Here is a 13,305-nt window from a genome sequence, read left to right as displayed (position 1 = left end):
ATGAAATATGGCCATTTGTAGGAAAGTGGATGGACCTTGAGGGTGTCATGCTAAGTGAAATAAGTCAGGCAGAGAAGGACAGATACCATATGTTCGCACTCATAGGTCTAACAGGAAATTTTCAGAATGATCTAGCTTCAAGAAAAGCAAGCAGTTAGTAGTGCTTAAGAAAAATTGATTCAGTATCTAATGGATAGTTGATACCTGTCACAACACAGCATTTTATATACTGTTAAGTGAAAATGCAATATAATCTAAGTTTATTTTATAATAGGGAGTATTTGCTGTATCATTGGATTTAATGAAATGTTTAGAGGTGCAGTAGGCATGACTTTGAGTATATAATGAAAGAAAATGCAAAATGCTTATTGATTTATGATGTGGTTTCATCTTAGCTTGGGCAAACCATGCAGTATTTAATACATAGTAGCAAAATATTTACTATTGAAGCTTGAAAAAAAAAATAAGACCCAGTGGAATATAAATGGAAATCACAGAGCTTCCTCTTCTGGGACTTAAGGATAATATTCTTGAGGCAATGATGTGATTGAATACTAATTCATACTATTTCCTAAGCCTATGAATTAAAAAAAAAATCAAATAAAAAAAATAAAGTCACTTGCCTCAAGCGTATGTCACAGTAACAAGAACAACAACAACAACAACAACAACAACAAAAAACAAACCACCTACAAATACATTTAGGCTCTTTCCATGATTGGAGAAGGACACATACCAGATGTCTGCACTCATAGGTCTAAAAGGAGAAACTTAACAGAGGACCATAGGGAGGGGAAGGGGGAAAGAGAGTTGGGGAGAGTGAGGAACACAAACCATGAGAGACTACTGAATACTGAAAATGAACCGAGGACTGAAGGGGGAGGGGAGGTTGATGGTCATGGAGGGGGACACTTGTGGAGAGAAGCACTGGGTGTTATATGGAAACCAACTTGACAATAAACTATTATAAATTAAAAAAAAAAATACAGACATAGTCCTTGACATATTCTAAAAATTTTAAACAGTATTCAATTCCTTGATTCTAAAATTCAACACTTATTTAGTAAACTGACATAGCTCAGATTTGGTAACATGAACATATGAGTAGGTACTAAATGACAAACAATCTAAAAAATATTTTTACCAGAATATAGTATATCAAATAGGCATTAGTTAAACACAAGCAAAGTAGCACTGCTACATCTTCACCTTCTAACATTTTTATGTGTTATATTTAAGTTAAAAAAACCAAAATTTGACAACTATAAAATATTAGTAATAATGTTAGTTTTGATAATGTAGCTAAACACTAATAGTAATAGTGGAAAACTCAGTTTAAGCACTAGATTATTCCTTTAAAAATGTCTATACATTTTTGTAATCAAAACATTTTAAATGAAAAGTATCAAAAAGAGGCAGGGAAATCTGATCATACTGCATGATTTTGTATAGTACTTGTTATCTTCATAGCAAGAGTAAAACCTCAGAATAAGTCTCCTTTAGAGAAACACAGATACCTAAGATTTATATGACAAGGTAACTCTTCCCAAATGTACTTCAAATCCTCCTCCTTTGCTAGCCATATTCTTTTGTGGAATCTTTAGAGTTTTCTACATATAGGATGATATTGTCTGAGAACAGATATAATTTTCTTTCTTTCTTTTTTTTTTAAAGTAAGCTCTATATCCAACATGGGGCTTGGAACTCATGACCCAGAGATCAAGACTCATACGTGCCACAGACTGAGCCTGCCAGGCACCCCTACTTCCACCTTTCTAAGTTGCATGTATATCATTTCTTTTTCTTGCCCAAGTTCTTTGGCTAGAAGTTCTAGTATTATGTTGAATAGAAATGGTGAGAGAGGCATCCTAGCATTGTTCTTTATCTTAAAGGAAAATCAGTTTCTCACTGTGAAGTATGTAAGTTGTGGGGTTTTCATACATGGCCTTTATTAGGTTGAGGTAGCTTCCTTCTATTCTTAGTTTGTTGAGTGTTTTTGTCATGAAAGCATTTTGAGTTTTATCAAAGCCTTTTTCTGCATGAAGATCATGTGGTTTTTTCCCTTCATTCACTCATTTGGTATATTATATTGATTTTTCATATCTCGAACCAGCCTTGCATTCCAGAAATAAATCCTACTTGGTCATGGTATACAACCCTTTCATTGTGCTGTTAAATCCAGTCTGGCAGTATTTTGCTGGGGATTTTTAGATCAATATTCATCAGGAATACTGGTCCAGCATCTAGTCATATGCTTTTATAATTGTTAATGGCAAACCCTAGGAAGATTAGTTCTCACCTGTATGAAGTCTGTTTTGATGGACTGCATCTAGAAACAACCTCATTTCTTCTGCATCCTTGCTTGGTACTTTGTCAATAGACAAGAAGCTGTTATCTTGTAGAGTTAACATTAACCGGCTTTGTTTCGCTCCACTTGGTCGAAGCACCACATTTTTAATGTTATGACTTAGCTAACCAACACAAAAAGAAAAATATGTTATTATTAAAAGTGTACAATAATAAAGCAAAATAAATTTTATAAGTAATACTATACTTCGTACTTTCTAAGTTACATTTCTTAAGTCTTTCCCATATTAATTTTAGGACTTTTTCCTGCCAGCCAAAAAGAGTTCCCATTTCTTGATTCACTTAAATTGAAGATTTCACTTCCAGGAGAAGCAAACACCTACTATCAAAACTTATTTTAAAAACTAACCCTAGCACTCTTGATTTTATGATAGGAAATAATTGAATATTTTCACATGTAGTTATAAAGTTTATTATAAAAGCTGGTGAGTTTAACACTTAACAGAGCCTATATGGTTATACCAGCACTATTCTAGAAAGCCAAATTGTGTTAGAGGCTTTTTTTCTTTCTTCCTTTTCTCAAATAAAAGCTTATAAAATATGTGACAATTGGTTTAGGTAGCTGTAATGTAAAATGATATATTAATCCAAACTATAATCGTCAAAAGAATTCTATCTCTCAAAACCACATCAAAAAATTTACCAATATAAGAAGATATCTTTTTTCTCTCATATATTTTTTTTAAGATTTTATTTTTAAGTAATCTCTACACCAACATGGGGCTCAAACTTACAATCCTGAGATCAAGAATTGCATGCTCTACTACTGAACCAGCCAGACACTCCCATCTTTCCTATTCTAATTATCTAAGCAGGTTCACTTAACTTTCTTTCAATCATAAAGACCATGAGTACTCTGGAAACTCTCTTAGCTTACTTCTTCCACTCCCCAGAATGGTCCAATAATTTATCTTATAATCTTCCAGACTCTGGATATGTGCTATGAAGTGACAACATTTATATTCTCTTGGCTGAAATTTTTCCAAGACTAAATTAATAAATCTCCCAGTTTATTACTTAAGTAATTCTTGCCAATAGGCATCCTTATTCTCTAATGTTCTCCCTCAGCAGGTACATACAAAGGTTTCAAAACCTGCCTTTTGCTGAAGATATGCCCTTTGAATAGCAGAAAAGAGTAATAGTATTTCACAACTTTTTTAAACTGGAATTGACCTTTGTCAACTTTTACCTAAGAATATAATTTTATCAGACTTCATTTATATATTCAAATTTTAAATTATATATATAGGTTTATATATAATACATATATAAATTACATATATATTGTTATATATACTATGTAATAAGTTATATGTAATATATAAAATATACATTATATACAATACAGATATATAATGTGTGTATACATATATAATAACACATATATAAACTACATATAGAGAGGCTTCAAAATAGGTCTTGAATCCATGTCCTTGATTAAAAATCCTATCATAAGGGGCGCCTGAGGGGCTCAGCAGGTTGAGTGTCCCACTCTTGATTTCAGGAGCTTTAGCTCTGAAATACTTAAGGAGTTTAGCATGCAAAAAAAAAGATCACTTAAAACCATTATATCAGGGATACCTAGGTGGCTCAGTCGTTTAGCTCCAGTCAGACTTCGCCTCAGGTCATGATCTCACAGTTGGTGAGTTTGAGTTTGAGCCCAGCTGTGCTGACAGCTCAGAGACTGGAACCTTCTTTGGATTCCGTGTCTCCCTCTCTCTCTCTCTACCTCTCCCTTGCTCCCATTCTGTCTCTCTCTCTCTCTCTCTCTCTCCCTCAAAATAAACAAACATTAAAAAAAGTTTTAAAAACCAACTTAAAAATGAAAGTTAACTATATAAAGGGAAAAGTTTGCTCATTAACGAACAAAATAAGAATAATCTTGAACTTGATGCCTTTAACAGTGAAAATCCCATTAGCTGGGCCCATTACTACCCATATGATGAGGCTTTCCAGCTGTAAGTCCAGACCTCTCTGCTGGAGCTCCAGTCCAGTTTACCTAATGCCTACCAGATACCAATATCTGAATGTCTGACACCTCGAACAACTCATCTCTACCCTTCCCACCCCAATTCTTCCTCTCTGCTCCCTACCAAGACAGAAAGGCACTATCATCTACTCAGAAATTTGGGAATCTCCCCAGGGTGTTTTCTTTTTCACCACCCTAAATCTAGTTAAGTCTTCTTGAAATCTCTTCAAATCTATCCTTTTCCTCCTGCTGTGTCTCCCTACAACTTTTCCTTTGACTAGGACTTCCATTCTTCAATTAAGTTCCCACAATGATCTCTCCTATATGTCTTCATTCTCCCACTATCTTTTGTAATAAACTCATCTTCCTAGCCCCTAAATGAATTCGAACTTGAGATTCTTGGCTTCTTAGAATCTAAGCTCCTCTTAGTATGACAAATAAGATACTTTGAGATCTGGTTTCTATCTAGCTCTTCATCCTCTACTTCTGCCACTCACTCCTTAGGTCCGTTTAGTTTAAAATAATTTTCTGGTTCCCTGAGTGTTGATTCACATTTGCATGTGTTTGTCCAGGTATAGAAACGACCTCCACCCTACCTCCACTTATTTGGCAAACTCTTATTTATCTTCTAAATGCTCTGGGCACAAACCACTCTCTTCTTTGTGTTACTTCAGTGTGTCTGAAATACTTTTACATCTGAAAATGCATTTGATTATGCTTAAGCTTGAGAAGAAAAACATCTCATTCAGTTCTGTATTAATAGTCTTTAGTACAGTATCCACCACATTAATCTATAGGTAGTTAACAAATGCTGAATGCAAAGATCTAGAACTGAAATGAGGCTGGAATCACAAACAGAATCTTCACGCTCCTAAAGACCTATGTTTGTTTAAATATTTAAGTATTTACTCACTGCTAATTTGGGCTGCAGACTGAAAAATTGAATCTCCATTTAAAAAGGAATCATTGAGATAAACAATTAGTAGATACACATATGTGGCAGAAACTACCATTGTTTCTATTACCCATGTCACCACCTCCAATCTATTTAAGAAATTTCTGATACACTAAATCATAAGCAATTTACTTTCACAGCGCAAAGGCAAACAGGAATGGAAATTTTACCCCAGGTCTAGAGTTCTCAAGCTTAAAATTTCATAAATTATTATTCAATAGAGTACTTTAGTTTAAATATTATACTATTTATTATGTAATTAACAAATACAGAATTTTAAAGTACAGAAAACTGTAAGACATGATTTACTTTTTAAATCATATCGAGATGAGTAATTCAGGATAAACAGTATAGAAGTGAAAACAAAATTTACTATCTTCTGCAGTGATGAAATAATAAATTCTTCAAAAATTTACAGTTAGAAGAAAACAGCTGTAAGGATGACTCTGAATAACCATCCTTGAATGGTCCATATCACAACCTTTGATAAGATTATTTAGGAAGTAGACATTAGATTTTAGAAGACACTAATGAGTCCTAGTAAAAGCTAATACTTAATAGAGATGAATCTATCATATCATGCCAGGGCAAAAAAGGGAATTAACTAAAGTTATCCTAATGTGGTTTTCAAAGTAGCTTAGAAAGAGTATCCAAGCCCAGTTCCTCTCAGTTTCCTCGCAGTTTTCTTTTCAATAATGGTGACGACTTCCCACTCCTTATTCTACACCATCAACAATGCTGCTGAACAATTTATAAAAGGTGTACACATTGGGGCGCCTGGGTGGCTCAGTCAGTTAAGCCTCCGACTTCGGCTCAGGTCAGATCTCATGTTTGTGGGTTCGAGCCCCGCATCAGGCTCTGTGCTGACAGCTAGCTCAGAGCCTGGAGCCTGCTTCCAGTTCTGTGTCTCCTTCTCTCTCTCTGCCCCTCCCCCTCTCATGCTCTGTCTCTCTTTGTATCAAAATAAATAAAAAAACATTAAAAAAAAAAAGGTGTACACAGAACTATTAGTGTCCTAGAAATAAGAAGTATTAATCTAGGAGGAGGACTATCATTATACTTACTATGCTACAGAGAAGCTACTCACTAACGAGTGTGATTCAAGATCTATTCCACATCAAAATCTGGTAATACCTGAAAAATCCTTGGGATTCCTCCAGTATTGTAGTGAACCACCAGGCTGACTTTATTTTCTTTTTCCACAATTTCAAAGGATCCTTCTTTCCATTTTGTAATTCCAGTCTGCATACTTCGAATTCTGATAGGACCATGTATCTTCAGGGAAGACATACTTTCTTTAAAAATAAATTGCTTCTAGCCAAATTAAAAAGCAAAATACACCTGACAGATTCTAAGGGAGAAAAATAAAATAGTAAGTTATAATTTACTAAAATAAGAGTCATTTAGTATATGTGCTGCCGAAGCGAGCACTTAACAAGAGTCATTTAAAAGAGAGCATTCAATAAACCATCTTTTTAACGTCCTTTTTTCTTTCAATAAACCACTTTTCATTAGGCAACCTCAAAGACCTTCATTAGCTAGCTGGTGGGCACAAGAAAGACAACTAAATTCAGTGACTGAGTCTATCCACCTTTTATTTCTTCTCTACCACATTCCCGTCTTTGCCATGTGTCTGGTATCTGTGCCCTAGCAGTGCCTGAATTTTGCATTCTGCACCATTACCAACCATATTGCTGCCACTAAAGGCATGTCAGTCAGGAATACTAAACTGTCAATGTGACTGCTCACAGCAATATGACCTGCTTTTACCTTCCTTCATGAATGGTAAAGGGTCTTGAATTTCAAATATACATGTAAAAAAAAAAAAAGTTTCAGCCAGCTGACTCCATTTCTTAGAATGGAGTTCCTTCAAAAATACCAAATCATGCCTATAAAACAAATTCTTCTACCAGTCAATAGTCTAAGCATATCCACATGTATAGACATTGGATGAATAAAAACATTGTGAAAATAATCAAATAAGTTTAACCTCCAGAATTATATTGAGAAAATAATTTATTCCCTAGGCAAAACAAACACACACAAAAAAACCTCTCTTCCGAAGAACCACCTACATTTGTTTAGTATTGCCATAAAGTGGAAAAAATCTTTATCAATTTTATCTTTGACAAATACTCAAAATTTCTGAATGAACTTCTACTTAAAAATTGCTTCCAGCAATAACAAAATATCTAACTTTCAAATTAGCTTACCAAATATCAGCAAGTAAACACAACTGTAAAAGCAAAGAATGTTAGTGTTATGTGTTATCTACACGTACACACACCATCATCTAAAATTACTAAAACAAATTTTATGTATACTCTTTACAAATCTCTAAAAACATTGTTAATACAGATTCTTGCTTATAATTTAAGAAATTAAAAATCTTCACACTACATTTACAACTCAACTAGAAAAGCTAAAAAAGAAAAGTAGTATACAAAGGAAGAACACAGGAGGCCTAGATATCAGGAACCAGCTGTCACCAATTTATAACTTACCTTTCTAACCATTAGCTTTCTCAACCGTAAATAGGAATAAATAGTATTAGTGTTGCAAAACTAAATGAAATAACATACATTAGGCACCTAACAGACAAAAGGTTTAATATGAATGGAATTAGTGTGCACTTTCTGAATTTATTCCTTGTGCACAGCACCTCTTTCTTGAAAGACCTCAGATAAACAAGCTGTTAAAAGGGGTCAAAGTCAACTGCCATAGGGGTCATGCAGGTGACATGACTTAAGCAGGCAAACTATGAAAACTGCTACTAGCCAATTTTACCATGTAGAATTAGTGAACCCAGTTACTGCCTGATCATCTAACTTTTCAAGAAAATGATATCCAAATACTTATGTAAAACTGCCCATTGTAAATTGTGGGCAATGAATTAAAATTTATTTTTAAAACATGAAGCAAAACCCACCTAAAGACAGGACATAAGCAAGATAGAGCCTGGAGGGCCCCTAGTTTGAGGCTCCTAGGTACTATCTATCAAATAACTGGGAATAAAATTTAAAAAGAGATGTGAAAACACTTTGAATAGTTAAACGGTGTTATGCATTTTAAGTACTCTATTGTTATTCACTCATCTCATCAAAATTTTTGAATGCCCACTGTGGCCAGATTTAGACAGTATAATCTGCTAGGTATATAAACCCATCAGAGTAACAGAGTCTAGTTACTGTTTTTTTTTTTTTTTAATTTGTTTAACATTTATTTATCATTGAGAGAGCATAATCATGAGAGGAGCAGAGAAAGGGGGAGACACAGAATCAGAAGCAGGCTCCAGGCTCTGACCTGTGAACACACAGCTGGACGCGGGGCTTGAACTCACAAACCATGAGATCACGACCTCAGCCAAAGTCGGATGCTTAACCGACTGAGCCACGCAGGCGCCCCTAGTTACTGTTTATAGACCTGTGAACATGGCACTGCTCAAACTAGTAACTACAGAATTCTGGACCAGCAATGTGTCCATAATACTTTTTTTTTTTTTTTTCAAGTAATAATTTGGAGCTTCACTGTTTGGACAGGTCCTTGAAACTTTTTTCCACTCTGCTCTCAACACTGCCAAGAATACATGACCCCTCTCCCATCCCAGGTGCCCTTGCCAAAAACATGAGAGTTATCTTTGATTTTCTCTTGATGATTATTGGTATTGGATTGGAAACAGAAGATCACAGTAGAGTCCTGTCAATTCTACTTCCAGACATCTTCCAGACATCTTTATGATGAACTATAGATCAAATCACATCACTCTCCTCCTTAATCTCATTCAACAGCTCCCCATTGCCCTCACAATAAAATCTGTACTCATTAACATGACATTAACACCTTCTGGATCCAGGCCCTACTTCCCTCTCTACCCCCAACATGCCCTCCAAATCCAGCCATCTGAATTATTTATAATTTACCCCCAAAAGCCATGCCAGTATACTTTTGCACACACTGTGGTCTATCTCTGGGGGATTTTCATGTATTCTCTCCATGCCCCCACAACCCCCCTTAATTTCTCTTGGCTATAAAATCAAGGTTCAGCTTAGAGGTTATCCTCTTTAAGAAGCCATTCCCAGTTACCTTTCACTTTTTCTCTCATCCCATATCCATAGAGACTGTTTCATGTTTCTGTATTTTCCTGTTGTATACTCTGTGCATAAATTGTCTACTTCTTTGTCTCCATCTAGATTTTGCTATTTGAAGATAGGGACTATGTCTGACATACAAGAAACGAACTTATTATTTAAGAATAATGAACAAATCAGCACTATCAATTTTACTCAACTGGCTGTTAAAATATACAAAAGCAGAGTCACCTGGGTGACCCAGTCGACTGAGCTTCCGACTTCCGGCTCAGGTCCTGATCTGTTTTGTGAGTTAGAGCCCCACAGTGGGCTCACTGCTCTCAGCACAGAGCCTGCTTCAGATCCTCTGATTTCCTCTCACTGTTCTTCCCCTTTATTGGCACGCACACACGTGCTCTCTCTCTCTCAAAAATAAACATTAATATATACATATATGTGTATATATGTATACAAACACATACACACAACAGCAGATACTGGAACCACAAATCGCTCTTATATGGCCAATATAGAATGATATTTACTAAGCTCTCTATAAGAGTATCACTACGCAGTATACTACATATGTCATCTTTTGAACACTGCATATAAGTCTTTTCTTGGGCATCTCAACTTCACTAAATGCAAAGCTGTCCTCATATCTTATCAAGTCAATGAGAAAAAAATCATTTGTGGAAGAACAAGAACATGCACTTACAGAATACATCAGAACAAAAACATTAGTAAATTTGCCTAACAGAGGATTCATATTGTTCATTGCTCAGTGAAGAAACCCCATTTTAAGAGTTCTGTCAAATTCCCTTCCCTTCCCTTATATGTCACTATGGGTCAGGGTACCAAATTGAAAGAGAATAATACCCAACCCCACTATCTTAGTGTTTTCTCCACAGACCAAAAGTAAGTAAAGGTCAATGACCCTGAATTCCTCTAACAAAATATATTTTTAAAAACTAACGTTATTTAACAAAATTGGAAGTATAGATTTCAAAGTTCACTAAAGCACATGAAAAATAAAAAAAAAACTTTAGTGTTACTTTTGTTTCTCTCTATATATAATTTCTCCCTGTACAATTCTAAAACATTTCGATGTAGTTTTGATTAAGCACATGAAATTTTACTTCAGATATTGAATATTTCCTTAACCACTTCTACTAACAATCTCTCTTTCCTCTAAGGGGGGAAATAAAACCCTAAAAGGTACAGGATGTAAAATTTGCAGTATTAACAAAACTTTTTCTTAATCCTTCAATTTAGTTCATTGCCAGCTCTTGCATTAAATGAATCAATGATATCTACTTTTGTACATTTATTATAGTATCAAGGTTTGCCCTACTCTGTTAAGAGAAAAAAAACTAAGTTTCTTTTTCAGTATGTAGCATTAATCAGTAACAGTTAAACTTTCAATGAACCTAGGACAATGAGGTTTCCTTGAACTCTATAATGCTAATTCCCTTTCAGGGATATTGGTAAAATAAGGTATAAGAAAAACAAATTGTTCTTTTTTTTTTTTAATATTTTTTATTTATTTTTGAGAGACAGAGAGAAACAGCACAAGCAGGGGAGGGTCAGAGAGAGAGAGGAAGACACAGAATCCGAAGCAGGCTCCAGGCTCTGAGCTGGAGCTGTCAGCGCAGAGCCCGACGCAGGGCACGAACCCACGAACCGTGAGATCATGACCTGAGCTGAAGCTACCAGCTTTAACCAACTAAGCCACCCAGGTGCCCCAACAAATTGTTCTTTAAGCATCTCCAAAGAGATTTCTCTTTCCGTAACTTTTTTCCACAATTATTAAAATTACTGTTCAACTTTGAAAATTCTATGAAAGCTCAATCAATAATATTGGCAAAAATGTTTCTGTAAAAAGACACATGTACACTTATTTGCATGTATATATTTTAGGTACTGCTTTGAAAACATCTTTTCTTTTTTTAAATTTTCTTAACATTTATTTATTTTTGAGCAAAATAAAGAATGAGGGAGGGGCAGAGAGAGAGAGAGACACAGAATCTGAAGACAGGCTCCAGGCTTTCCACCATCAGCACAGAGGCCAACACGGAGCTCGAACCCACGAATTGTGAGATCATGACCTGAGCTGAAGTTGGATGCTCAAATGACTAAGCCACCCAGGCGCCCTTGCTTTAAAAACATCTTTTTTTATTTTAAGTTTTTTTTTAAACATTTATTTATTTTTGAGAGACAGAGGAAGGGAGGCAGAGAGGGAGAGAGAGAGACAGAATCCGAAGCAGGCTCCAGACTCTGAGCTGTCAGCGCAGAGCACTACGCGGGGCTCAAACTCACGAAGTGTGAGATCATGACCAAAGTCAGACACTTAACCGACTAAGCAACCCAGGCGCCCCTAAAAACATCCTTATCTAGAGGGCATTCTGTGGTAAAGAAAGCATGCTACAACATAAAACCACTACTATAAAAGGGAAGAAAGAAAACTGTTAATTTTTGCCAATTGCATATTCTTGGAAACATACATCCAAAATAAAAACATTACTTACTTTTCAGTGACTTTTACTGAAAAACCCTATGTAATAACAATTCACCTTTATTCTGATCCTTGTGCCAAAGGCAATGCACTCTTCTTGGGGAACTACTCATATTTTGCAGCTATGCCAGCTCTCCGGAAGCCATCACCTCAGCTAAAGAAAATATAAGTGTGCCTTTTTAAAAGAATCCAACTTACAAAACTAAAATTAAAAAAAAAAGAAAGCAATCATTTATACAAAAAGATAAACTCTTTTTGAGTATTTAAAAACCATAAGCTCCCTTACTGAAAACATTTAAAATGTAACCCTCAAGATACACACATATACACACAGTCAAAATGAGGGACTTCATGCCTGCACCCTATCAATTTGTGTCTCGGAATTATTTATCTCTGATACATTTTGAAACTAAGGTGTCAGTGAAAACAATGTTTATAAACATTGTTGACTTTATAAACATTGTTACATGCCTGAAGTCTGAAAATACTTCCATGATGTATTAATACACATTTCAAATGGTAAGTAAATCTGCAGTTTTTACTTTTCTTACAAAACTAACTTCACGGGTTTGTTTCTCAAATTTAGGCTAAGCCTCAACTTTCCCTAAAGTTCTACCCAAACATCTTTCACTGTCTCCTTGAATGCTAGCTACGGCATCAACTTTATATTCATTTGTTCCCTTACTAAAAAAATGATTGAGCTACTTTAATTTGATGGCACTGTGATAAGAATACAAAATCAAGATGATTACAATTCATGCCCTCAGTAGGAGGCTCCCAAACTTCTCTACATTTTCCTTCTACAGTCATTCAGGCAAAAAAAATTTTAGAATCTGCTTTACGCCCCATCTCACTCGCATACAACCCAGCCTTTTCATAGCTGCTATCCTAATTCAGAAAATCCTCATTCTGCCATCACGCCTGCCTAGTGTTTATTATGCGACATTGACTAAACATAGTGCTAAGTGCCACGCGTGAATTATCTCATTTAACTTTCACAATAATCTTAAAAGACAGGGACTACTATCTCTATTTTACAGATGAGGAAACTGAGGCTTAGAGAGATGGTTAATTTATCCAAGGATACAGATTGATTAAAAGACAAAACAAAGTCGAATAGCAAAACCCATGCTTTTAACCACTACCACACTGCATTCTCTTCAATAATTTGCAGCAACACTCACTTTTCAATCTCCATTGTCTCAGGACTTTTCCACTCAATGAATCCCCTACCCCATAAATACCCTTTCTAAAGAACTACTCTTTATCTCTTAACAAGTAAGGTGTGCATATTTGACTCCTTAACTTGGGGGGGGGGGGGGAAGGAACCTGTCTTATCTTCTTTTGTACAACTAATACAGCACTTAGTAAGTGCTAAATATTTACTATTGATGCCAATTTCCTCACAAACATTTTTTTAACTGTGGTAAGA

General features: G+C 35.4%; 1 protein-coding gene across 9 annotated transcripts in view; it reads right to left on the bottom strand.

Annotated features, from left to right (window-relative positions):
* The window catches only part of USP37 (ubiquitin specific peptidase 37), a 96,890-nt gene that overhangs the window by 79,911 nt on the left and 3,674 nt on the right, over positions 1-13,305 (bottom strand). For 5 of the 9 annotated variants that reach the window (XM_029933808.1, XM_029933814.1, XM_029933815.1 and 2 more), the window contains exons 2-4: positions 11,887-12,027; positions 6,426-6,642; positions 2,300-2,471 (exon numbers count right to left, since the gene is read on the bottom strand). In XM_029933808.1, the coding sequence (XP_029789668.1) occupies positions 2,300-2,471; positions 6,426-6,581 (328 nt within the window). In that variant the 5' untranslated portion in view covers positions 6,582-6,642; positions 11,887-12,027. The remainder of the gene's footprint in view (positions 1-2,299; positions 2,472-6,425; positions 6,643-11,886; positions 12,028-13,305) is intronic. The other 4 variants (XM_029933810.1, XM_029933812.1, XM_029933809.1 and 1 more) reach the window with 4 other exon arrangements.

Source organism: Suricata suricatta, chromosome 3, assembly GCF_006229205.1.
Source record: "Suricata suricatta isolate VVHF042 chromosome 3, meerkat_22Aug2017_6uvM2_HiC, whole genome shotgun sequence".
Taxonomy (NCBI): Eukaryota; Metazoa; Chordata; class Mammalia; order Carnivora; family Herpestidae; genus Suricata; species Suricata suricatta.
This window is presented reverse-complemented; position numbering and strand designations above follow the sequence as displayed.